Source organism: Peromyscus leucopus, chromosome 14 (genome assembly GCF_004664715.2).
Source record: "Peromyscus leucopus breed LL Stock chromosome 14, UCI_PerLeu_2.1, whole genome shotgun sequence".
Lineage (NCBI taxonomy): Eukaryota > Metazoa > Chordata > Mammalia > Rodentia > Cricetidae > Peromyscus > Peromyscus leucopus.
The window spans coordinates 613,816-641,708 of NC_051075.1; the positions used below are offsets into that span (position 1 = coordinate 613,816).

Consider the following 27,893-nt stretch of genomic DNA (forward strand, 5'->3'; position numbering starts at 1 on the left):
CTTGTTCTGAAGAAAATACCGCATTGTGGAAGCAGTAAAAGGAGAGGGGTGGGGCAGTGGAGCAGTGATGTTTACTCCATAGGTTGCAGTTTCATCATATACCTAACCTACTCCAGCTCCTACTGATCGTTTTGTTTTCATGAATGCTGTTCCTGTCAGCCATTTCAAAATGTCTTCTAAAGAGTAAGATCTCAAGTAAATTTTTTTAATATTTACATATTATGTTGTATTTAAGAATCTTTTAGAGCAATAGTAACACTTAATACTACTTATACACACTGAACATAGTTATCTCTTGCAATTTAGGGGTCTCAAGCATTAAATAACCCTAAGTGGAACAGTCACTATGTAAAAGTTCTCCTGTCTTCTCAGTGCAATCTTCAATTTATGTGCCAGAGTTCTACATTCAGACTTCTTCTCACTCAAAGCAGTCTTGGCATTCCTATCAATTGCCCAATTTAGATATTAGCTGTAAGGATACATGATGGTCTAGATTCTAATATGAGATGGCCTTTCTTCTGAGCCTCAAACTAGTAATTTCAACTCTTTTGGGAACTTTCACTACAGTATCCAGATGGTCCTTCAATCCTTCAAACTCAGCATATTTATAACCAAACACATTATTTCTTCTCCCCTGCTTAGAAAAATAAAGGACTCTACTAATCCTCTGATCCTTACCTTGGTTAAAAATAATCTTGGTCAATAAACTAAAAAGCCAGTGTGGTGATATATTGTGTACCCTAATAAACTTTCCTGAGGATCAGAGGACAGAGCCAGTAACTAGATTAGGCAGTGGTGGCACACACCTTTAATCCCAGCACTTGAAATCTCATGCCTTTGTTTGGGAAGCATACGTGTCTTAATCCCAGAAAGTGATGTCTGGGCAGAGAAATTTGATAAGGATTAGATTTGGAAATTCCCCAAGGTTAGGGTTGGAGAAGGGTTTTGTTTATGTCTTTTCAGGTAAAGAAAAATAACCACCTTGAAGAATTTAAAGACCTTTGGACAAGTAAGCATCCAAAGAAGAAGAGAACTACTCAGAAAAAAAAAAAAAAATTACCAAGAACAGGAATAATCTGACTCAATGTGATCTTTGAAGTCTCCAAAGAGATGATAGGATCCCACAAGGATGATTTCATCAGGACAATTATAATGCCACAAAGATGACAAACACCACCCAAAGATCAGCTTTGGACTACAAACTGCTCAGGACAATTTTGATGGCTAGCTGAGATGATCCAGCCTCACAGACTACTTGAGCAAGGACTTGAGACAAGTCCTACACTTTCCTATTATGCAGTGACTGGATAACAAATGATACAGCTAACTCTCCCAGGACTTGACAATTAACCCAAAAATTTTCTTTTCAGGATTCCCTAAAGATGCCTTTGCCCCCAGACAGCAGGAAGTAATGTTAAGAACATGACACCCACATTCCCAAGAGGTGGGATGGGTGGTTTTTGGTCATTCAATGGGTTATGGATAATTGTCATTGTTTAGAATAGTTGGTTACAAGTTATTGTTAATGGTCAGGAAAAAGTCTAAACAAAGGAGATTAGATTTAGAGTTCTTGTTTGAAAAAAAAGAAAAAAGAGGATATAGATATAAGATAAAAGGTAGATTATTGAATCTACTCTGAAAAGAAAAAAAAAGAGGATATAGAGATAAGATAAAAAGGTAGATTATTGAATCTACTTTTAGAAAGCAACTAGTTTTAAATATTTTCCATTGGATTGGATTTTTGTATACTGTACACAAATTATGTATATTTATACAAATTTGAGATTGATTTTGCTAGAAAATACTGTACATATACTTCTAATCTTGTTCAAGGTTTTGTTCCTATACAACTCATTTAACAATGTAATGTAGTTTTCTAGTCCTTGAAAGTTATTATCAACTAATTAGTATATAAAGAAATGCAAGTTATTAGTTAGTCATTACAATCGAACTTGTAGTCATATTAGGTATGTTTTCAATGTCAAACAGAAATATATTTTAGACAGAAGTCATCTTCAAAAACTTCAGAGATCTACAGAATATGGCATTTAAGATGTTTTAATAACAGATTCTTATTTTTTTGTCTGACTATGAGACATGTCTGCCCCTGGCAGCACCAATCTACTTCAGAGAACATAATGGGCAATGAAGAAATTCCATATGGAGTTTACTTTCTTTGTGGTAAAAGTTAGCCACTGGACAAAAAAGTACCCTTGCTTTGACTGCTGACAGTATGCTGTCCAAAATGGACAAGCAGGACACAAAAGAAAGGACTGATGAACCTTGCCAAGACGAGGTAAGAAGGCCCTTTAGAAAATCCTGCTTCACAGATGAGTCTGTCAGATATGCTAGGCCTGGAGGCCGAAGATGGATGCCCCAATGTTGCAGAGAAATCTTCGGTGACTGTCTAGGCAGCCAGCTGTTTCTGTCATTTCTCACATTTTTTTGCAAGTTGCTTGTTTGTACTTCCTGCTTAATTAGGTAATATTATTTCCTTATCAGGTCTCTGAAGGAGTTGAAAATTAGATATAGTTTTCCTTGTTAACAAATTCAGAAAAGAAACTCACTAAAGATGTATAAAGTGTCTAAGTTTGACAGACATCAAAAGATAGTTTTCAGTTGGTAATACAAGTTAGGATAGAAAGTGAATTAGGTACAACACTGTGGACTCACCAAAATAGGATAAATAATGGAGTATTTTCTCTGTCTAATGTTAATGGACTAGATATTGTTAATGTGATTCTTTACTGTATATATTGAATATAATTATTGTACATATTTTATAAAGTTTTTCTTATATTAGTTATAACCTTCTTTTATTATTTTAGACAAAAAAGGGGAAATGTGGTGATATGTTGTGTACCCTAATAAACTTTCCTGAGGATCAGAGGACAGAGTCAGCCATTAGATTAGACACAGAGGTCAGTCAGTGGTGGCACAGACTCTTAATCCCAGCACTTGAGATCTCATGCTCTTGCTTGGGAAGCACACATGCCTTTAATCCCAGGAAGTAATATGGCAGGGCAAAGAAAGGTATATGAGGTGTGAGGAAACAGAAACTCACTCTCTTTAGGCTGAGGAATTTGTAGAAGTAAGAACTAGTGGCTGGCTGTTCTGCTTCTCTGATCTTTCAGCTTTCACCCTGATATCTGGCTTTGGGTATTTTATTAAAAGACCACCTAAGATTCGAACAACACCCAGAGTCTTCCTAACTCATTACTTATACCCCAAGTCTGGTTGATTCTGCTTCCTCTAGATCACTCCAGATGGAATTCTGTATCTTTGGAGACATTGAAAAGATTTCACAAGTCTCCTGAAGGCAAAACAAAACAAGGTTTGAGGATGTTGCTCAGTGGTAAGAGCAAGTGCCTAGTTGATTGCCAGCATCACAGAAGAAAACAAAACAGCTAAAGTTCTCACAAAGCAAAATTGAGCAATAACAACAACAAGCTATATACAAAAAGTCCAGGGAGTGGATGAAATCTAGCTACAATTAATAGAAACAATGGCTACCAGAACTAGAGGCACAACACCTTCAAAATTCTAAGATTAAACAGTTTATAACCAAAGGTAAGGGGTTAAAGCAATATTTCATTCAATTTGACTCATTCATTAAATTATTTACCCCTTAACTATTTTTTTCTGCAGACAGCTTTTAGATGATATACTCCACCAAAAAGAGAGTAAACAAAAATAGAAAACATGGAATCTAAAAAAGAGCTTAGGAGAACGCTCAGAATGATGATGAATAGTTCTTAGTTATAATAATGCAATATAGTACAAATTATAATTTTTTTTCATGAAAATAGAAGTTAGAAACAGATTTTTTTGAAATAAAAGACACAAGTCGGGCAGTGGTGGTGCATACCTTTAATCCCAGTGCTCAGGAAGCAGAGGCAGCTGCATCTCTTGAGTTCAAGGCCAGCCTGGTCTAGAGAGAGAGTTCCAAGGATAGCAAGAGCAACACAGTGAAACCCCATTTCAAAAAAAAAAAAACAAAGGAAGACATGCGTCCTTTTCCTAAGAAAGCAGAAGATGATATTCCACACAGAAAGATCAAAAATAACCACCATAATCATTTAAGAACATGAAGCAAGTATCACAAGAAAGGAATCAAAGAACAAAAAGGACTTGTTCCTTGGTTTTTTTTTTTTATGGTAAGCTTCTTCTAATTACCATTTAAATTGATGTATATGCAAAACTTGGATAAATTAAAGTTAGAAAGAAAGGTTAAAAACAGGTATGCTAGGTGAATATTATTTTATAGAGTACTGGAAATATGTAGATATGCTAGGCAATATGTTCAGATACAGGTTTTATGTTTTTTTTGTAAAAGCAAACACTCTTAAAACCTGGAAATGGCCGAATAGATCATTTCATTTTTATTTTCCTAATAGAATAATGAAAAGAACATGCTGATTATTTTTTCAAATCAATTCTCCTCTCATGAACTTGTATCATTCCAAGTCAGTGGGTTCAGCAGATGTTCTACATAAGCAACCATACAGTAATAAGAAGTCATTTTGTTTTCTGGCACACATCCTCTTCTTCCTCCTAACATTCCACCCAAGAGAGTTCAACATTGAAGATTTAATAGCTAACAGATGGATCAAACATGCCAGGTCCTGCCCTAATGACTGCTTGAAACATCTTTCTGAAGTCATAAATATTTAATTAACCACCTGCAGGATTTATGTTTTGGAGAAAGGGAAGTCACTGTGAAGCTTTCTCTCATGAAAACAAAAAACAAACAAACAAAAAAAACCCTTAAAGGTCAAAAGGATAACAATGAAGATATTTCCCATATTCTTTCTTATTTAATTACATTATTTGGACCCACATAACAGACACTATAGATTAGTTTATTACCTAATTTTACAGGAGAGAAAATTGTTCCCTAAAGAGATTTAACAACTTGACCAAGATTACCCTGTCCTTCCTCACACATTTCCAAAGTTAAACAACTTCTAATAGTAAAAATCTACTTTCTAGGTGAAGTTAGGAATGGAGTCAATTGGTCAAATAATTCAAGCAAAGAATGGTTATCTTACCAGGGTCTCCAAAAAGAATTAAAACAAACAACAAACAAAAAGAAAACAACCAAAAAACCCACCCACAAAGCTTTCAACTTTTCATTGTATAAATAAAATTACTATAGAGAATAATTTAAACTAAAAAGTCATTCATTGGGGCTGGAGAGATGGCTCAGAGGTTAAGAGCACTGACTGCTCTTCCAGAGGTCCTGAGTTCAAGTCCCAGCAACCACATGGTGGCTCACAACCATCTGTAATGAGATCTTCTGACCTGTAGTCATACATGCTGTATACAAAATAAATAAATAAATCTTTAAACAAAAAAAAAAAGTCATTCATTGTACATATATTTGCAATAAAAATAAGTCTTTTATAAGGTGATATATTGATGAAGACCATGAAGGTCTTTAGTAAACATGTATACCTAGGTAGGAAAACAACAAAACAAACACTAAGTTATTAAATCATTCTTTGTTTCTTAGGGGACCCAACATTTTCTCACCATCACTCACTGTTTCCTAGGATGATATATCAACTAACAAACCTATCAGTCATATGCTTTGCCCCACTCAAAACAGTAATACCATTTCATCCATTTTTCTGCCAATTTAAGTTTATCAGCACATTTAGAGAACTGTGTTCATTGATTACATTCTTATCCCTTAGAACATTTCTTTATTTAGTATGCATTTAGCTATCTTTACTCAAGCATTTTGGTCGGGGGAGGGGTGTAGACTAACTCATGTATTGTTCAGAAGAAGTGAAAATATTGTTTTATGTATATATATATTTGATGCATCCATCTGGACTATAAACTTCATTAAATTGCTTTTTCTTGCTTAATGCTCTCTTGGAGAACCAGTCTACAACCTCATCAACAGTAAGTCTTTTACAATACAACACAAGGCTTTCAAGATCCCCAGCAAAGCCATCAACGTCAGCTTCATTTGCAACCCTAAAGGGGAATGAATAGAGGAGGTGGGGTCAGATAAGGCCTGGAATAAATTGGAAAAGGAATTTATGTGCTCAAAATATATTCTTAAAAGTGGTTAGGTGAAACATTACAAGTCTATCACAAATGTGCTCAAACTACAATCTTACAGGTGGTTAGGTAAGGAAGTCTCTAAGTCACTAAAATAAAACTGCCTCTACTTTCCTATGCTGCCATTTTCTGACAGGGCAGGGGAGGAGTACTTGATAGCCAGTCAATTTGTATCACAGCTTGAAACACCTGGTATGAAGAAAACCCTTTTGTTCTAAGAAGTTGCGCTAGGGCTATGAGAGAAGGGGAGATCTGAGCTTGATTTGCACAAGAAGCAAAGCTATGCACCTAGGAGACAGGCTGTGTCTGTGTAAGGGTGTTTACCTTCATTCAGGGGTGTCAGGCACCCAGCGGCTATTCTATCTGTTGCTTGTCCTAGTCTGGAGCTGGCCTTATATTTGGATGCTTGCTAAAGGGGGATATTTGCAGAAGGCAGATATCCAGTTCAAATGCTAAAAAGGGAGCTGGAAGCCTGCAGGCTGAAAGCCTTGTCTATGTGACCTTATCCAAGTACTTTAAAGAATATGCTCAAGAAATGATCCATCCACACTGATAAAAGTTCTTGGGGAAATTATGAGAATGCACAAGAAATTCATAGCAAAAAAAAGCTGATATATTAAAAGCCAGATAACACTAAATACTTCTTGAGATTTGGCTTTTTCCTCTGGAAGAATTCCTTGATCCTTCTAGGTATAGTTTTACCATATACAGCTGAATCTTTATTTCATATTCCTGCAGCCTGTAGCATATTTCCTTGGTATAGATAATTTTACTTGCTAGTAATGTCAATTATACACACACACACACATTATATAAACTTCCAGATATGTAAATTTTTAGGAAAAAAGCATGTCTTTCCTTATTCAAATAATAAAATCTCATTGAAAGGTAATAAAGAAAGACTAAAGCCAGTACCAACAAACTGTTTACAGCACTGACAATTTAAAACAAGATGGTGGCTTTGGTACAAATGCAGGTGAAAGACTAAGTTTGTAAGGCATAGTGGCTCATAGCTGCAATTCCTGGACTTGGGAGGGTTGGGGCACGAGGATCAGGAATTATGGACCAGCTTTAGCTACATGAGATGCTGTTTCAAAAAGATTATCATAAGGCAGGGCAGTGTTGGCCCACACCTTTAATCTCAGTGCTTGGGAGGCAGAGGCAGGTGGATCTCTGTGAGTTTGAGGCCATCTGGGTCTATAGAGTGAGTTCCAGGATAGGCTCCAAAGCTATACAAATAAACCCTGTCTCAAAAAAAACCAAAAAGAAAAAAGTTTGGGGTTGGGGATTTAGCTCAGTGGTAGAGAGCTTGCCTAGCAAGTGAATGGCCCTGGGTAGATGTTAGAAAAGGGTCCCTTAGAACTGGAATTACACACAATTGTGAGCCACCATGTAGGTGCTAGGAATCAAACTCTGGTCCTCTGGAAGAGCAACAAGTGCTCTTAACTGCTGAGCCATCTCTCCAGCCTCTGGCAGTGTTCTAAATAACTGCCTAAAGAAGGCTACTTTTCAAATTTGGTGCTAATATTAATTTAAGTAAACCTTTATCTGTAATACTTTATTTTCACTAATAAAATATGGAGAAAATCCTTAGGGTGGATCACAGAAGCACAAAATTAAAAAAATTCCTTTGGAAAACATACTATAAAATAAAAATGACATTGCTTTTACTTGGGTTTCAAACCGAAAAGATCATTCTGAAAAGCTCTCAAGCAATGCCATCTTAATATCTTCAATTTCTAGAAATAAACGAGCATTTAATGAATTTGTATGTCAAACATTGTATTGTTAAAATCACAACACTTTTTCTATCAACTGACACAATTTCTTAGTCTTGCCTACATGAATTTGTCTGGTGTAAGTCAAGAAAACAGCCAAAGAAACATCTCTGGAAACAGAACTTTTGAGTTTCTCAAGGTCATTAAGACTGTCACCTAAAAAAGGACTCCAGGTAAATGGAATGTGTTCATAAGATATTGCACCTCTTGAAGGAACCAAACAGGACACACTCAAACAGGTAAAGTCTGCTTTGACTTCACCCCCAACTCCCTCTGAAAGTAGTCAGTCAGTCTACATTTCAAACACAAGCAGGACTGGCATATCTTGTTATCAGATTATAAACACAATGCCTATATTATTAAAGAGTTCATTTTCTCCAAACACCCAAGTTTTCTATTAAATAAATACTGAAGTAATGTTGAGTTTGGTTTTATGTCAGGATTAAGACGTAAAAGTTCAAAATATCTCAGAATTGTAAATTTTGAAAGGCAAAGAAGAAGAAACTAAATTGCTTGGAGAGGAATAAGAATATCCTCTATTCTCGCCTTTGAAAAATATTACATTCATTTTATTTTTATTTAATGTGGGAAAGGGAGAAGGGAAGGAGGGAGGGAGGGGAGAGAGAGGCAAAAAGAGAGAAAAAGAGAGGGGGAGAGAGTGGGGAGAGAGAGGAGAGAGGGAGGGAGAGAGAGAAGAGTGCGCACACACATAAGCATAGATGTGGAGGTCACAGGACAACCTGATGGAACTGGTCCTCACCTTTTAGTATGGGTCTTGGGGATCCATCTCAGGTAGTCAGTGGTGGCAGCAAATATTTTCACTGCTGAGCCATCTTGCCAGATCTTGTCTTTTTTACATTTATTTATTTACTTACTTACTTATCTGTATGTGCATGAGTAGGTGCGTGCACATGGAAGCCAAGAGGTCAACACTAGGTATTTTCTCGTCACTGAACCTGGTGTTCACCGATGATCCTCCAGTCTTTGCTTTTCTAGAGCTGTGACTACAATTGATTGTCACCATGCTGCCTTTTACATGGCTGCTGGGGACTGAACTCAAAAGGACCTCATCCTCTGTTTGTTTTCAAGATAGAATCTCACTATGTAGCTCTGTTTATCCTGGATCTCACTCTGTAGACCACATTGGCCTCAAACTCACAGAGATCTGCCTGCCTCTTCCTCCCAAGTGCTGGGATTTAAGGCATGCGCCACCATGCCCAGCTTCAAATTCTCCTCCTTGCTTGACAAGCACTTTATTGACTGAAATCCTTAAAAAAAAAATTTTTTTTTGAGATAGTTTTATGCTGCAAAGGCTGGTCTGAAACCTATTCTGTAGGTTAAGATGACCTTGAACTTCTGATCCCTTTTACATAAATGTCCTGAGTTCTGGGTGAACCACGGCTGGTTTACGAAGTGTTAGGGAATGAATACAGGTTACTGTACATGTTACGCAAACACTATATTGAGTTACATTCTCTGCTTTCATTTCTTTAAAATTTATATTACATATTCACAACATAAAAGAGATCCTTGTCAAATATTAAAAAAAAATTATAACTTTATTTTTACTAATTAAATGTACTTTTGAAATCCTTACATTCTCTAAAAGGATTAACACCAACATTGTATAAATTAAACAAACAAACAAAAAAGATAGAACCACCACTGCAGAGAATAGGGGACTACTAAATTAATTTTTATATAAAATTTCTTGACTGTCTAAATCTTTTGGAATTACAGTAAATGAATGTAACAATACTAAATTATAACAAGACATTTGAGTTTGTGGCTATACCAAATAACCTTGTTTAGAAGGGTACTCTGAATTTTTAATTCACTAATTCTAAACTACCTTTGTCTGTTTTTATTTTACCATTTAAATTTAAATAAGAAACTAGAGGTTAATGAGATGTCTCAGTGATTAAGAGCACTGGCTGTTTTTCCAGAGGACTTGGGTTCAGTTCATAACACCTACATGGCAGCTCACAATTGTCTGTAACTCCATTTCCAGGGGATCTGATGCCCTCTGTTCTGGCCTCTGAGGACACCAGGCACACATACGTGGTGCACAGACATGCATGCAGGCAAGATACCCACACACATTAAAAAAATAAATAAAAGAAATAGTAAAATGACTAAAGAATTTTTATCACATGGAATGTTCTAATCTGAGTTTTTATTTATAGAATTAGCTTTTATTTTTGGAATTTCAATTTAAAACCCAAACATACTTTCATAAAATAAATCCTAACCAAATAATGTAAATAGATATTTAAAATAGCAAGTTATATTTCAGAGAACTTCTAATATGCTGAGATCAGCTTAAACCTAAACTCAATAATTCAAGTAGGTCTTTAATTTAGCCACTGAATCCTTTTTACTTTCATTTAAAGTATTAGAAGAGATCTAAAATTGGAGAAGACCCATGCATTTATCATCACCTTAATCCAATAATTTTAATCATGAATACTTAATAGGTTTCCTTGTGTCTGGCCAACATCAAGCATTAACTGTCTCCACATGCAGATACATTACCAGGGGTCAAGCTACACACACTCAAAGAGTTTTTCAGAATGACAGTAGATTTGGGGTATATACTTTACTATATATGTAGCAAGTATGACTAAGAACAATCCGAACTTTTTAAGTGCAGAAACAGTTGCCTTCATGGATTTAGATTTAGGATGTTCCACTTGGAACTTACAATGCAATGTACTTTGGCACAAAGCCTCAATTTCTCAACTGATATCCCAGATTGATGTTTACTTTCAGTCTGTTTCAAAAATTCTTAAAAATTTAAATTTAGTGTGTTGGAAATACTAGGGCTTAAGATAAGATATGTATTATTGTACCAAGGCTGTGTCCTTGTGATTATTTCTATAAAAGAAGAAATACATGATGACAAAAAAAGGTGAATCATTTTATAAAAATATGCTTACAAGAAAGTTTTCAGGCTCACAGCTCTTTCGCTGAGGTAAGGACATTTGTATTTACAACACAGATCTGAAACACCTACCTGTTTTTCTGCATAACAGAACATGTTTCTCTTGGCACAATGTTTTAATCTCTTATTTGAACAGAAATTTACAAATAGGTCATTATTAGTGCTTGGCCCGAGGGCATTAGCCATTAGTTTTGTTTAAGGTAAAACAGTAAGGCATATGGGACAGCATACAATGTCTGCTAGTCCTTCCCCTTTCACATGCACACAAACTCACCATCTGAAGCCTTCTTCAATTCAGTTTTCAATTTTTCCTGGTCTTCTACTAGTTTTTTATTTTCAGTTTCCAAAATGTTTTCTTCATCTTTGCCATGGTTTTTTAGTACCTATCATAAAAGAGTTATATGAAGAAATAAGCTTATATTGCAACAGTTGGATATTTTTTAAATAAATTAAAATTATTGGTTTTTATTAATTTGTCTTTTTAAGTATTTAATAATTTTTTTATAAAGTGCTTTTGCTAATAGAAACCTGATATAGCAAGCAAACACACAAAATTAATATTGTGGAGCTGGAGAGACAGCTCAGCTGTTAAGAAGACATACTGCTCTTCCAGAGAACCTGAGTTTGGTTCCCAACATCCACGTTGGGCAGCTCACAACCTGCCGTGGAATATTACTTTAACTGTGTAAAGGTGTGTTACATTTGTTTATGCTGCTGTAAGGATGTGTGTTTAATTATGTAAAGATGTGTTGCATCTGTTTCACTTTGCCTGCTTAAAGCTCCTGATTGGTCTAATAAAGAGATGACTGGCCAATAGCTAGGCAGAGAAAGGATAGGTGGGGCTGGCAGGCAGAAAGAATAAGTAGGAGGAGAAATATAGGCTCAAGAGAGAAGAGGAACAAAAGGAGAAGGGGAGAATGAGGGAGAAGCCTGGGGCCAGCTAGACATGAGAAGCAGTGAAAGTAATATACATAGAAAGAAAAGTAAAAAGCCCCCAGGCAAAAAGGTAGCTAAAGAATAACAGGTTAATTTAAGCTAAAAGAGCTAGCTAGAAATGAGCTTAAACTAGGACAAGCATTCATAACTAATAATAAGTCTCCTCGTCATGACTTGGGAGCTGGTTGGTGGTCCTAAAAAAAAAAAAAATCCTGGTACAACAACCCCCTATAAATCTAGCTCCAGGGGAATCCAATGCTTCTGACTTCTGTGGGCAACTACCCTCACATGCATAAAATCACACACAGACACACACACACATAAACACATAATTTAAAAATATTAAAAAAAATGATTTGTTATTATTATGGATGACGCTTCTGAAATCAAAGTAAGAATTTCTGATTGGGCTATAATTATAATTATGCTTTCAAAATTAACTCAATGTGACTGCCTTCCTCAGTTAAAGATGTGATATACATTTAATGTAAAAAAAATCAGTTCCAGGTTTGATATTAGTTGTACAAATCATGCTATAATTGCACTGTCTTGTCTACTCAAGACTACTTTTACACTAGTTTCCAGGATGAAAATGGGTAAATGGAAAATGGTAAGGTGATCTCTAAGGTAGGAAAATTCTGGTTTTCATTAAACAGTACCAAATTAATATTTAATTTAGTTGATCATTTAAATTGCTCTTTATATTTCAAAATCAATTCTGGATATAATAATGTTTGTAGCTTGTCCTTTCTAGGTAAAACAATAAAGACCTGAACAGTAAAATAACTAGCAGTAAACATCATAGAATAAAAATTTCCTAACTTGCATGCCTACATAGAAATCATCACTGTTACTAGAAACTAGAAGTATATTAAAGGAAACATAAAATATTTAAGTTACAAAGAAAGATAAATTATATTTTAAAACTATTTTAAAAATAAAAATGAGCTGGGCGGTGGTGGCCCACACCTTTAATCCCAGCACTCGGGAGGCAGAACCAGGCAGATCTCTGTGAGTTCAAGGCCAGCCTGGTCTATAGAGCGAGATCCAGGACAGGAACCAAAGTTACACAGAGAAACCCTGTATTGAAAAAACAAGAAGTAAATACATACATACATACATACATACAAAATAATAAAAAAAAAATGAAATAGCTCAGTCAATAAATTAGTTATCACACTGACTCTGATCCCCAGAATCCACAAAAAGAAACCAGGTAGGCATGGCGAAGCCTGCCTACTACAATTCGAACACTGGGGAGACAGAGACAGGAGAAATCCTGAGGCTTCTTTGCCAATCAGCCTAGTTGACTCCAGGAGCTTATGGGCCAACCAGAGATCTTGTCTCAAAAAACGAAGTGAACAGTACCTGAAGAATGACACCTGAGGTTGACCACTGACCTCCGTGCTCATGTGCACACACATGCACATGGACTAGTATCCCTCTCCTCAACACACACAAGATAAATAGAAAATAAATTTATGTATTCATACGCATGGGCCAGTAGATTAAACAGTGGCAGCAGCTTAATTCTGGTGGCTTCCATGGTTAGGAAAACATAATTTAAGAATTTCTACATCAAAGGGATACATTTAACAGACAACACTCAGAAAATCTAGTGAGTGGATGCAAACACTTTAGCATGAAAGACAGTGTAAGAGAACCATGGCCTATACTCTTTCTTCGGTAACTTTCACTTGGTAGAAAGGAAAAGCAGGAGCATAAAGCTGGAATAAGCACAAACATGGCACCACCATGTTGGAGTAGGACAGGAGTAGGCAGCTCTGAGGAGGGATTAAAGCTCCAGTGAACACACTATCTCTTAAATAGCTTTTAAGAGAGCAGAGTCTCGGAGCATACTCTGAAACGGAGAGAGCATCAGACCTTTTAGAATCAAAAAACTTGTCTGAAAAAGCAGGATAAGAACTTCTCTAAGCCTCTTTCAATTTGTTGCTTACTTCAAGTTCAAAACAATTTTAGCCTAGAAAAGAAGAGCTACATTTGTAAAGTCAGAGCAGATTTAAAAACTTAAAAAGCTCACTGTAGAGGATTACTGCACTAGGGTGATTACCAAAATTGGAAAGGAACCACTGAGCTGCAGGAATGTTAACAGTGACTGCTTGAATTATTTATGCCACTGACTTGGAAAAGCTGGATTTGTGGCAGTCTTGTAAATAAGCTTTCATTACTGCACCTGTAAAACTGCTCCAATTTATTATCCCTAATTTCATGTTGGAGAAAGACCAAGAGCTCTGGAGTCTGCAACTCGACAGCTCCCAGCTACAGGAGGAACACATGTCTTCACTAGCCCACCCACTCTCATCCACCCTGGAAGCTGGTGGGAGTAAAGGTCAGTGAGAGGTAGAGAGCTCCATGCTGCCATTTTAGAGCAGTTCAGTTAAAATTAACTGAGAGCAAGGTATGGAAGCACACATTGGAATTACCAGTATTTGGGTGACAAGCTGAGGCAGGAGGATTTTGATTTCTTTTTCTTTTTAAAGTTGTATTTATTTTTATGTATATCTGTGTACCATGTGTGCTTGGTGCCCATGGAGGCCAATAGTGGTCATCAGATCCCCTGGAACTAGAGTTACAGACAGCTGTAAGCCACTGTGTAGGTGCCAGGAACTGAATCCAGGGTTCTGTGGAAGATGGAGCAGCAAGTGCTCTTAACCTCTGAGTCATCTCTCCACCCTGAATATTGTGATTTCAAGATCAGCTTTGGCTACTTAAAGAGAATCTGCCTTGAAACACAAACAAAAGTTAACTTCAACTGAATTATCATAAGAGAAACTGACCTTGGGCACCAAAGAGGCATCATTTTTATAGAACATTATTGTAGTTGAGGGGACAAAATATGTGGTTGTAAATGTAGGTACCACAGTAAGGCTGCATGGCCTCAAACTTCCCGTAACTGTATCATTTATTTTTACTATTACCCATTCTCTCCCTGTTTTCTCAGCTATAAAATGCAGACAATACAAACCTCATGGGATTGTTCAAGAATTAAAAGAGTTAATATCTTACTGTGAAGCACCTGAAGTAATATTTGGCATAGCATTAACTATTATTTAAAGCCACAGAACCTTGAAATTCAGAACCTATGAGGAGTTGCCCTAGGTCACACTGCCAGTTACTATAGTGCTGACATTAGCACCCAGTTGAACGTCTCTGAATCTCAGGATTGTGTGTTTTCTGCTAGATAATATACAGAATATTCAGTATACAGAATAAAGAAGTATTTTTAGCAATTTTATCATTCTTTCACTAATATTTCAAAGCCCACATAAAATAAAAACATTTTTTATATTTTTACCTATGGCTTTTATTGATCACTCTATCAGTCTATTAGCTATACTCTTGAGTATATTGACAGAAATTTATCCAGTTCACAAATTTCCTTCTCACTGCATACTAGCTTTGGTATAGCATATCTGATGATCTCGGACCACTGACTGGGTCAGAGCTATACAGCAAGCAGGAAACCAGAAAAAAGGCTGAAATTGAGGGAGGCCCAGGAACCAGCAAGCAAGTAATAAATTTCCAACCATGAGTGCTTTGAAAATAATTCCAAAAGACGAGTTCCAAAGTTCTCTTTGAGGAAGTGATGCTTTGATGGACAAGACTAAATTAATTCCATTGGTTATGCTGCATATGTGAAGAATTATGTCATCAAAAACTCTGTAAAAATACTTTTTGCTTATAGTTCAAGATTAAGAGGACAACAAATAAAAGGGTATGTGTGTGCCCCAACAATAGTTATAACTACTCTAAGATGATGTGCCCAATTTCAAAGCAATAAAGATTAATGAAAGTCTTCCCACAGATACAAAGCTGGGTTTTTTAATTTAATCAATATATACAAGGTTTGATTTTACCATTGTGAAATGAGATCAAAAGGTAGACAATCACGCAAACATCGAGGACAAAATGAAATTGATTGTCCTGCTGAAACAATCACCTCTCCTGCGAAAGCAGAAAGTACTGACTACTGGCCTTTAATACAGATCACACCTACATCTTGATTTCTAGAGAATACTACTTTAAGAGGAAGTACAGAAGACATCAATGATCAATGCTTTTTCAAAACAGAACACAGGGTCGGGAGATGGCTGGGTAAAAGCATTGGCTGTGTGAGTCTGGTGACCTGAGTTCAACCCCTGTGACTCATGTGAAGACAGACAGGGAGAACCAATTCCCAAGAGTTGTAATGTGGCATGCATACCCTCTCCACACATCATGCATACGTGACAATAAATTTTTAAAAACAAGAACAAAACAAAAAAAAGTAAACTGTTTTTAACATGCTGTTTCCATAAAAGATGCTAATAACCTATTCATAAACACGCATTTTTAAAATTATGTTTCTATGAAAAGAGGTCTTTCCCTACCTTTTTTGTTACCATATAAGTGAGGCAAATATCATAAAAAGCGAAACAGAAGTTTTAAGTAGGTGATAATGAATTTTGCCTAATTTACAAGGTCACAGAACTCTTCCTATTGTCCATATGATAGCTGCCTAGCTTACAACCAATGGAAGGCAGTGCTTGCAGGCAGGTCTTTTTTTTTTTTAAATAAAGGCTGAGCTTCAAGACTGAGCTCAGGATTTTCTCTTTCTACTGCTGAACATGACATGAACTTGGTATAATGTGAAGACTATATTTGAATCTTTTTGTTGTTGCTGTTTTCAAGATAGGAGTTTCTCTATGTAGTTCTGGCTGTCTTGGAACTCACTCAGGCTAGCCTCAAACTCAGAGATCTGCCTGCCTCTGTTTCCCGAGTGCTGGGAATAAAGGTGTGTACCACCACACCCGGCTTTGAGAAATAATCTTTTTTTTTTTTTTTGGTTTTTCGAGACAGGGTTTCTCTGTGTAGCTTTGCGCCTTTCCTGGAACTCACTTGGTAGCCCAGGCTGGCCTCAAACTCACAAAGATCCGCCTGCCTCTTCCTCCCGAGTGCTGGGATTAAAGGCATGCGCCACCACCGCCCGGCCGAGAAATAATCTTAATGTATGATTCTAAAAACACTTTCCTCAAGAAAATGTGTTTCATTTACTAGAAGTTCCAGTGAATCTTTTTTCTAAGAATTAGATTCGGTAAAACTCAGGGAATTTGTATGAACTGAAATACTGCATCTATGAGATCATCAGATTTTAAAAATCAAATTAATTTTGTGTTTCATTTTTCTATTTATTTGTCAATAGGGCAAACCTCAATATTTGACAGACATATGTATTCCCTGGATATCAGAAGATATAAGCAGCATAAGATTTGTAAAAAGATTTAAAAATTAGGAGAAATTATCAATGTCTCAATAATCTCTCACTACTTCATATACAACAAATCATACTTTAACTGAAAGAGAAATGCACACAGAGAACTATAAAGATTTAATTCAAGTTATGAAGTAAAATTAATGGTAATCGAGGACTGTAAATTTGTATTCCAAGAATGGACATATTCTGGGTATGACACAGCCACTGTCATCTTAACTCACAGCAGCTGTAGTTACTTTCATTGGGCCCCTGTCAACAGACAGCCATGGTCGGTTGGTCATGGGGCCCTCCATCCCTGCTGAACTCCTGACTACTGAGAGATTCTGGAAGCGAGGGAGTCATTAGCTGTGTATGCACCGGGAAGCCCACCCAGCTACAATGGATAGTGCTATGCCATGGCCACAGAAGGCTTTAGTTAAACCCAGGGCACTACAAAGCAAAACAAAAGATAGGAACATGGAAAGGGGACTTGTGTGTGGGGGGCTGCAGGGGAGAGGAGAAAGGGGTAAGAGGGGACGGGATGAGAGTAAATCGAATGCACTACATACATGTATGCATTTGTTAAAGAGAAAGTTTAATTACCAAAAAACTATTAAAAAATGTGTGCTCCAATAATGTTTCCTCTTGGAATCACAGAAATGGGACCACTGGTATCAGTTTATATTGAGGGAAAGTGTGGGAGCAAGCAACCCTAAAGAATAGTAATCAGCTGGGCAGTGGTGGCGCATGCCTTTAATCCCAGCACTCAGGGGACAGAGGCAGGCAGATCTTCCAGTTCAAGGCCAGCCTCATCTACAAAGTGTTTCTCAGAAATTCTAAGTAAGTAAATAAATAAATAAATGTAATCACAGAACAATGCTATGGTTTGTGCCACTTTCTCCTGATAAATTATGAAAATACTACTTTTGATGCTAAAAAATAGTACATTACTCCTTGTGAACATCAACAGCATTTAAACAATTTTCTATAAAGAAAATTAAATACCAATTTTAGTTTTTCATTCTCTTCCATGAATTTCTTGGCAGCCTTACTAGTATTTTCTGCTTGAGTTTTAAGCACTCCTTTGTTTGTTATTTCTTTTGCCAGCTGAGTAATAAGCGTGACCAGACGTCTCAGCACTCTGAGGAAAAAACAAATGAAGTTCAGAATAATGCATAACTAGATTACTCATCGGGAACTCTGACTTTAACACAAATACCCATTGTCAAATGACTCCTGCTATGTCTAGAGAAACGGTAGTGGAGAGGATGTTCAAACAGAACATCTCCTCTTTACCATCCAAGCCTGGCAGCTCAATCACACTGTGCTTCCCTCCTTCGCATCCTCTGTTCGACGACAAGCATCGCAACACACAGATGTGGCGGCCCCTCAGGGCCTCGCACACACAGTGGTATTCATTTTTCCTCTACAGGCCTTTAGCCTGAAGGAGTAAGATGGAATTTTAGATGGTACCGTAAGACAAGCAGGAAAATCAATCTCTCCCCGCTCTCCTTTGGTCTAGTTTGAAATTTACAGTTTAAAGATCATTTTGTAAGGGTGGCTAAGTCTAAAAAATGAACATTTTCATGTTTATAGGTAACCCCCATTGCTAGATATTATAATTAATCTCTTCAGTTATCTTTTTCAGCAGCTATTTACTAAGGCACTGGGGCCACAGCTGAAAATGAACTTAGTTCTTGCCTTGAAGTTTAAGTTCTAACTGGAGAAAATATATATATTTTCCCCCGAGACAGGGTTTCTCTATATAACAGCTCTAGCTGTCCTGGACCTTGCTCTGTAGACCAGGCTGTCCAGGAACTCCAAGAAATCTGCCTGCATCTTCCACCTGAATGCTGGGATTAAAGGTGTAACACTACCCTGGGCCTCTAGTTGGAGATATAAACAATATTTAATTGTGAAAGGCACCAGAAGTTGAAGTCTAGACACGGTCTGAGAACTTTAACAGACCAATCTACTTTGGAGGAAATGGTGGTGACAGGGCTTCTTGGAGAAAGCGGCTAAAGGATAGGCAAAAGTTAAAGAAAGAAGAGAAGGCCAGGTATGGTCAGGTTAGCCTTGAATTCTGACACTTGATAGGCAGAGGTGGGCAGATCTCTGTGAGTTCAAGGTCAGTCTGCTTTCCATAGCAAGCTCCAGGCCAGTCAGGGTTACATAGTGAGACTCTGTCTCAAAAAGAAAAGAACAGGGCTTCAGCTTCCCAAGCCCCACGCCCTGCTGTTTGGAGGGTCTTTATCTCTGTGTTCCCTCACCCCCTAATAAAAGCAGTTCTTCAGCCACCAGAAAAACAAACAAAAAAAGATGCAGGGAGGGAGAGTAGTCTAAGAGAAGAATAGCTTGTATGACGACTCAGGTAGGAAGGACAAAGATATCTGATAAACTCGGTAACTTTTTTAAAAGAACAGTGAAGAAGAGTGGGAATGCAATGTACTCTGTGTATTGCAGAACAGTATGAGAAGGTTCCAGAAAGTCGGCAACCAAATCATTCAAGGCCCTTTGCAACCAGCAGATCTATGAGTTGTAACTTTTGTCCCTTTTTATTTATAACATTTCTCCTTTCCCTTTCCTCTCTCCAAATCCTTCCATATACCTCTACTTATTCTCCTTCAAATTGATGGCTTCTCTTTCTTTCTTTTTTCTAATTGTTATTGCATGTATATACATATATATTCCTAAATATAACCTGTTCAGTCTGTATAATGCTACCTGTATGTATGTTTTCAGGGCTGAACGTTTGGCACTGGATAACCAATTGTTGTGCTCTTCCCTGGGGAAGGCCATGTCTTCCATTCCCAGCCTTCTTCAGTGCAACAATTATTTGTTATTTGAGTATATCATCTGCATTCTTTTATGAAGATGTCAACAAAAAACTAAGGTGTAAGTGGGGGAAAAAGCAGAAAGAGAATTCTATGAGTGTTAAAGCTGTGCTTGTACAGATTTTTACTTACAGCCAAAAAAATAAAGAGAATCCAGAAATATAAAGATTTCTTTGGGACCTAAAGAGCTTCATCTGTGTGTGCTCATAGGCACCAGGCCTGCCGGCTGAGTTCTTCTCAGTGACTTGAGTGGAGGAGTATTTCCTTACTTCTCTCACAGCATCTATTACAGGAGAAAAAACATTACTTTTGGTTTTCAAGTAAAAATATTTTAAACAACAAGTAGTTGTAGAATAACTTACCAACCTTTATAATAATGGATTTTAGATATGACTTTCTTTATGTTTGTCCCTCTTTAGTACCTGAGAGGGTACTATGCACAAAGATGGATAGTAGTGGCAATTTATGGATCACTACTACAGTATTTTAAAATCATTCCTCTATGGCTTACTTATCATCTCACTGCCAAATCTTGATCTAATGTGAAACATTATCTCTTACTCTTTCTACTTTTATGCACGACTAAAATTCAACCTGCTGTCAGCAACAGATATAATCCCAGCATCGTATTATATTCACTACTACTTTAAATAATTGAGACCAGAACTATTTCATTGCATTGAAATTTCTACTTGTATAGATTGGTTAAAATAGGATGCAGACTAAGTTGTATTTACTTCACAATAGTTCATAGCCATGATCTCTAAAGAGTGCCACATTTCTATCACTTCAAAATAAAACCCCAACAAAGCATTCCACAATTAAAAAAAAAAAAGAGGCTCATTTGCTCATTTTATTACTTTACATTTGTATGGCATTTCTTTTACTGAAAAACTTTATTTCCAATACCATTAAGCATACTTGCTCATTTGCTCTGTGTTGCAACATACACAGAGTATTTTTTAAATTGCTAACCCAAAAGTATTTTTTAAATTGCTCGTGAATGAAGCTTCAGATTTCATTACAATCCTTTGTGTTCATAAAATATATTTTCTGCTTGAAATTATTCTTTTCTCTGCAACATGTTATCTAATATACTATTTAGTTAATTTATTCTGGTTTGTTTTCAATTCTAGAGTATGTTGAAAATGGAGTAGGGCCAACAATAAGGGAATAACGTGATAGAGCCTAATTTTCTATAAATCAAATGTATGAAGAGTCTTTTGGAGGGTAAGTTTTAAATTTTTCTAATTTCTGGAATGTACTTCTGTGGAAAGACATATGTTCTTGGTTTTGCTACTTTGATGTCTGTTATTTATTACCCTAACCCACACACATATGATAAATACTCAAGTTTTGGCTGCAGAAATATAAATACTACATAATACCTACATGACAACAAGAAAAAGGAAACAAGTTCCAAAGTAAGAAATGAATTAAGGTCGAGTAATCTACTGGGTTATGCACTATTTACATCACTTTAGTGATGTAGGCAATAGCCCATTTGAGATGAAGACACCAACATGTTGGGATAAGTCTTATCTGTCTGCCTTAACTAGACCCAATATTATAGGAATGTGATACAAATTCATTAAAACTTGATACAATTCCCTTTTTGATTTGTTATTGTTTTGAGACAGAGTCTCACTATGTGGGGCTGGGTGTTCTGGAACTCAGAGATCTATCTATCTATCAGCCTCAACTTCTAGCTCCTCAGTGCTAGGATTAAAGGTGTGTACCATCATGCCTGGCTTCCCTTCTTGTTTTTAACAATTTTATACCCCTTCACAATAGATGTTCTCAATTTTATGAAGAAGATCAACTTTATTTCAAAGGTTGGTGTCTGGAACATAAAACATTTTTGCATAAAACATCAAACACAGTGGTAAAAATTCCAAGTTGCTGCCAATGAACCCACTTAATCCATAAGGAGAGTTGTGAGGGGTTCCTAGGGAAAATGTATTTTGCAATGTATATTAAAAGCTGAAGTAGCAAAGAGTGACTCTTCCGAATACAATCATGAAACTCATTACATTTTATACATAGTTTATAGATGTGAACCTGGAGTTAATTTCAGATAATGTCTTTTACTTTTCTTGGGTTTGGCCTGTGATCTACCACACAGAGTGAGGGGTGGAATTTTTCACCTATGCTAACCTGCTGGTGCTAACATGTTTCAGATTCTTTGAATTCAAATTTTTAGATTTAGAATTTTCAGTTAGGGATGTTCAATCTGTCAGTACACATCTTTAATTCCACCATATGGATTCAAACTGTGAAATTTGTCATATATTGCTCTATGTTTTTCAATCTACAGTCTCATTGATACTTTCCCTTAAATATTTCAGTATGCATCTTCTCAGATTAAGGACATATACCTACATAAAAACTGTTAGTAACTTTTTTTTTTTTAAACAAAGGGATAGATGTTTTAGACAAAGGGAAAGGCAATGGATGTTTTTAGGGCTTACCAGCTGCAATACTACACTCTGGAGATGTCTGTGGAAGGAGGTAGAGACCATATGCAGAAGCAAGAATGGTGATGCTTCAGTAAAACCGTCCTTACAACAGGCCTCTGAGCCACAGACTTTAAGATGCACTGCCATCAGGAGAGCAAAATCCCAACACTACCTAATAACCACTTAGTATTAAGAAAAATTTGCAGCAGCCCCCAAAGCTGTTTTTCCATCAGGATTCAGTGAAAACTCATACTTTCCTAAGGATCTTGGAATTCCGTTCCTTTGTTGCATACAGGCCAAGTCCCTGGGTGCCCAGGACAATAGCAAAGACTGCAACTGGTAATTAAATCTGCTGGTAATTAAATCTGGCAGCTGGAAAGAAGGCCACTCATTCCATTGAAACTTTAGAGTAACTAAACTATAAGAGGTTAAGAATCACTGCACCTGAAATTTGTGTATATAAAATAGTACCAAATATGTGTCAAAATAGCCAAAATTACCTTAATATCAATATATAAAATGATTTGTCTTTCAATATATCAATATCATCAACTTAAACAATCAAAATCCAAATAATTTACTGAACTGGATTCAAAGGAGGAATCTAGTACTTACTTACCTAAAAATAGAACGATTAATAGGATTATAATAGTAAGAAAAGCTTTGTTCCAAAAACTTGCAATTTTACCCCAGACACTAAATGAGAAAATCCTCTGCCATCTGTAAAGCAATACAATTAGATTAGTTAAAAAACCAACCAAACAAACAAAAAATAACAACAGAAACAACAAACAAACCAAGAGCAGGTTTTGAAATGTTTTGTAAATACTGAAATAATATTTTTCTAGTGTGGCAAAAATTAGAGAAATTTAATTGTAAAAGCTATTAATCCTCTGACATGACATGAAATAAAAATAATTATTTTTAATTAAAGACATTTGATTATCTTTTGTCTGATGGTTTATATATTCTAAAATGAAAACAACTTTTTTTTTTTTTTGAGTCAAGGTTTTTCTGTGTAACATTCCTGGCTGTCCTGGAACTTGCTTTGTAGACCAGGCTGGCCTCGAACTCACTGAGATCTACCTGCCTCTGCCCCCCAAGTGCTCCACCACCACCTGGCAAAAATAACTTTTCAAGTAAACATACATGAGCAAAACCTCAAAAAGAAATGTGGGCATGGGTTTGTGTGCATGAGTCATGCCTGTAAAGTAGGGTTAATCTGATATGTTCCTAGCTTCCTTTAGACAGTCTCCCTGGGATTCACTGGTTAGGAGAGGCTGGCTACAGAATCTGCCTACTTTTGCCTCTAGCACTGGGATTATAAACCTATGCAACCATCCCTGGCTTTCGCACAGGCTCCAGGATCAGACTCAGATGCTCAAGCTTGTATGCTAAGCACTTTACCAACTGAACTATCTCAATAGCCCAAAAAGAAATTCTTAAACTAAAATGTCATATTTTTAATGGATGCTATTTCTTTTTCCCTAGTTAGAGCAATGTCTCAGAAATGGTGTCTTTTGATCTAACCATTAGCAACATCTAATTCTCTACTTATTTGAGACAATCTCACTATGTAGCCCATGGTGGCATGGAAATTACTACTGTATTTGGCTTCTGCAGGTCTATTATTATATGGTATGCTTCTATCGTCTACTCTCTGTAAAACAATTTCTTTCTTTAACCAAAAGGGAATACAAAAAAAACTGAGATATGACATATATGTAAAGTGAGGGGAAAAATCCCTTAAGTATATATATTGGTAAACTTTTACACATGTAGTTTATATATATATATATATATATTATAGATATATATTATAGATATTATTATATTTTATATAACTGGCTCTTAAACTGTTCTTTTTCTTTATTTCACCTCCCCCAGGCCCCCACGTGTGTTTCAGTGTATCTCAGGGTGGATGTGTGGAGGTCAGAAGACAACTTTGTAGAGTCGGTTCCCTTTCCACCATGTGGTTTCCGGGTATCGAACTGAAATTCTCTGACTTGGCTGCAAGCGCCCTTTGCCCACCGAGCCACCCTGCAGGCACTCTCAAAACTTTCTAATCCTACGAAAAGCGTCTCTCGCAGGAGGCTGGAGAAGCCAATCCAACATTAGGTACTGCTAAAGATTTGAAGGTTTCCTACCTCTGAGGAGGAATAAAGGGCAGACAGAAGATTAAAATGAGTCCTATTTCAGCATAGAGGAAGCTGGCAACCGCCGCCCACTGGATGGTCATGGCTCGCTCTTCACACCTAAACAGAGAGAGTCTCACTTTCACACAAGCCCGGGTGAACGGCCCCACGAGGCGCGGGGCCCGCTGGGAGTTCGCCCACCCCACGTGACGCGGCCGCGCAGGAGCGGCCCGGCGGTCCCCGGCCGAGCGCCCGGGCAGCCCGACGCCGCGCCCGGCCGCGCCCCACGGGAGGCCCCCGGCCCGTCCGGCTTACCGGCCGCCGGTCGCCCCGCGCGCGCACGTCACACGCCGCCCGGAGCGCGCCGGGCCCGGCTGAGGTCACACTGACGCGACCGCGTTCCCTGGTACGCGGCGTGCAGGACGCGAGGTGACGCAGGCTTCTCCACCAGGCCACTGACGCCGGGTGGCGGGGCCGGGGCTGGGGCTGGGTTCAAATCCAGCCAGGCGCTCCAAGGTGGAAACCTGCCTCCCTGTCCCTAATTAAACTAAATTTAAGTGAAGGCCCAGGCCTGGGGGTTTGTGCAGCATTTTGTTCTTGAGACAGCAGAATTTGTATCGTCCGGACGCGTTTTGCGTCCTGTTTTCCTGCTCTTGTCCATTGGTGGGACCAGGCAACTTAAAGGAGCTGCTTGGGGATTGCTAGGAAGATGGGCGTGGGTGTTACCTAACCATATTCTGTTAGCTAGCTAAATAGGTCCTGGAAAACAATGAGAGTGGACTCCCTCATGGTTAACACTGCATTCGAACTCCTGTTTCCCCGGTGACATAAGAAAGGAAAAGCTAACAACTGCCCCCTCCCCCACACCACCTGGCCAAAATGGAATACCCCTGCTCTAGGTGGAGACTTGGCATCCCGATCTGCTCCAAAGATTATAACATTACATACTATTATCTTCTCCCTTAAGCTGGCCAAGAGTCCACTTCCAGAAATCTGATTTATTTGGAGACATGTTAAAGAGGTGGGAGAGAAAATTATCCCTTTAATAAAATACTGTACTTACTGGACTTCCCAAGATGAGCTCCTTTAGAGCTTCCTTCTGTCATGTAGCAGTGCTAAGCTTGCTTTTCTGTGTTTTTATTAAGAAAAATGTAACACCTGCCTTTTGTTTGTTTTGTTTTTCTTTAGTCGATAGCCAAAAGCCTAAGCATGCTTTCCCTGCCGCTGTCCCCTCCTGCAACTGCTGGTGGCCTCTACTCTGAACAAGGCAGTTAACTACTGGATCCTAACTCAAAAGGCACAACTTTGTTTCTTCCTCTTCTCTATCTCCTTGCCTACCCTGTTAGTTTTTTATTTCAAACTAATAAAATTGTCCTTGAAAAAAAGCTTTGTCATTCTCTTATTAACAAGTGCAAGAATTTAAAAGGGAACTCTGAACATTTCCATGTTTTCAACATGTGTGAATACACTTAAAATACATATTTTTTAAATATTTGTAACATCTCAGGAATGTAACACAAAGTGGGGCAGATACAAAGAAAAAAATTAAGATGACCTAGGAAGGCAAAGGAGCTTCTTTGGAGTCTGGTAGAAGTCTCACACCACTGACAAGAATTCTAGCAAAGTTAACAAAATTTGCTGTGAGTAACAAAATTACTTCAATTAGAAAAGTTTAAATGATTATGAAATGGCAGTGAACCACACTTAAAGCCTGACTGTATCTGACCACCTATGGTCTTTCCCCTTTTCTAGCTGTAAACCTGCAATTTCCTGGAAGTCTCAGAAAGAATTCTTCTAACTTTGTAGTGAAAGACCTCACCTACACTCCTGTGAAACCTTTGTTTTCCTTGTACTTTATCATCCAATGGACTTTAGAACCACTCTGAGCTCATTTACCAAAAACAGCAATTTCAGAAAGCATCAAAATCATCTATAAGGTTGTTGTTAAGACAATTACTTGTCACTTTATTTGAGCAGCCCATGCCTATAATTGGGTTTGCATTGTCCTTTTGCTAAGGGTCTATTATAAATGTCTGTGCTTAAATCTGTTAAAAATTTTAAAACATTTTTTTTTGCATATATCAGAGGTAGATGTCAAATGTCTTCCTCTATACTTGCCCACTTTTTCTTTTTCTTTTTTTTTTTTTGGAGAGGGTTTCTTACTGAATGCAGCCTTAACTGATTATCTAGACTGGCTGGCCATGGAGACCCCAAGATCTTCGTGACTCAACTTCCTTGGCATTGGGACTCCAAGGGCATACTACCACACTGGCTTTTACGAGGGTGCTGGGGATGTGAACTCTGATCCTAAGGATTGCACCTCTAATGCTTAAACAACAACAACAAACCCCAAAACAAAGCAAAAACATGATCTCTTCTTGATGAACTCTAGCTTTGGCTAGAGATGTGTGGTTCAGTTGGTAGTGTTCACCCTGGCTTTGATCTCCAGCACCCCCATCTCTTTATGTGTGGCATATACCTATAATCCTATCACTCAGGGAGTAAAAACAGAAGGATAAAAGTTCAAGGCCATACACAGCCCTATAGAGAGTCTGAAGTCTGCCTGTGACTACAGGAGACCCCAACTCAAAAAATAACAAACTCTAATTCTGCTTCCTACTAAGTCCCTGAGATTTTTTTTTTTTTTTTTTTTGGTGGCACAGCCAAGAATCCTGGTTTCAGCCAAGTTGAGGTCCCTGAAAATAATTCCCACAGAATATATGGTGTGTGTATTCATATGCCTTGTATATGCCAGAGGTCAACCTTGGGTGCTAATATTTAGGAGCTGTCCAGCTTCTCTTTTGAGAGGAAGTCTCTCATTGGCTGCAGATTAAGCTAGGCTGGCTAGACAGTGAGCTCCAAAGAGCTGTCTCTGCCTCCCCAGCACCGGGATCACAAGGGTATGCCAAGGCAACTGGATTTTAAAAAAAAAAAAAAAGATTTATGTTTACATGTGAGTGCTTACATGTATGTACGAGTACCACATGCATGCCTGGTGCCCACAGAGAAGAGGTTGTCAGATCCTCTAGAACTGACGTTACAGATGGCTGTAAGCTATGTGGGTGCTGAGAACTGAACCTAAGTCCTCTGTAAGAGCAAGTGCTCTTAACTACTGAGTCATCTCTCCAGTCCCCACACCTGCATTTTTACGAGGATGCTGGAGATCGCATTAGGACCTCATCAACTTCTTGATTGTGCTATAAGCTCTTTACCAACACAGCTGATACCAACCAAAGGTTGGGTGGGATGAACTAAGGCAGCTGTGGCGACAGTACAGGTGCAGAAGTGGTGGCTCAGGAAACGCAGGCTGCAAGGCCAGCAACAGAAGCCCCGCAGCAAAAGGAGCTGCTGGGGGGGGGGGGCAGTCACGGCAACAGGAAGTGGCCGACCAGATGGGCCAGGGACTGGGGTCGGTACACGAACAGTGGAAACAGAGGTGGTAAAGACTGCGGCTGGACAGAAGAAGCCTGTAAGAGTC

General features: G+C 37.9%; 1 protein-coding gene across 3 annotated transcripts in view; it reads right to left on the bottom strand.

The window, feature by feature from the left end:
• Bcap29 (B cell receptor associated protein 29) overlaps window positions 1–24,821 on the bottom strand; it is a 39,067-nt gene extending 14,246 nt beyond the window's left edge. For 2 of the 3 annotated variants that reach the window (XM_028891764.2, XM_037210488.1), the window contains exons 1-6: window positions 24,731–24,821; window positions 24,428–24,535; window positions 22,900–23,000; window positions 19,954–20,104; window positions 17,993–18,128; window positions 11,072–11,180 (exon numbers count right to left, since the gene is read on the bottom strand). In XM_028891764.2, coding sequence (XP_028747597.1) covers window positions 11,072–11,180; window positions 17,993–18,128; window positions 19,954–20,104; window positions 22,900–23,000; window positions 24,428–24,519 — 589 coding nt within the window. In that variant the 5' untranslated portion in view covers window positions 24,520–24,535; window positions 24,731–24,821. Of the gene's footprint in view, window positions 1–11,071; window positions 11,181–17,992; window positions 18,129–19,953; window positions 20,105–22,899; window positions 23,001–24,427; window positions 24,675–24,730 lie in introns of those variants that run through there. The other variant, XM_037210489.1, reaches the window with a different exon arrangement.
• Between the last annotated feature and the right edge of the window lie 3,072 nt (window positions 24,822–27,893).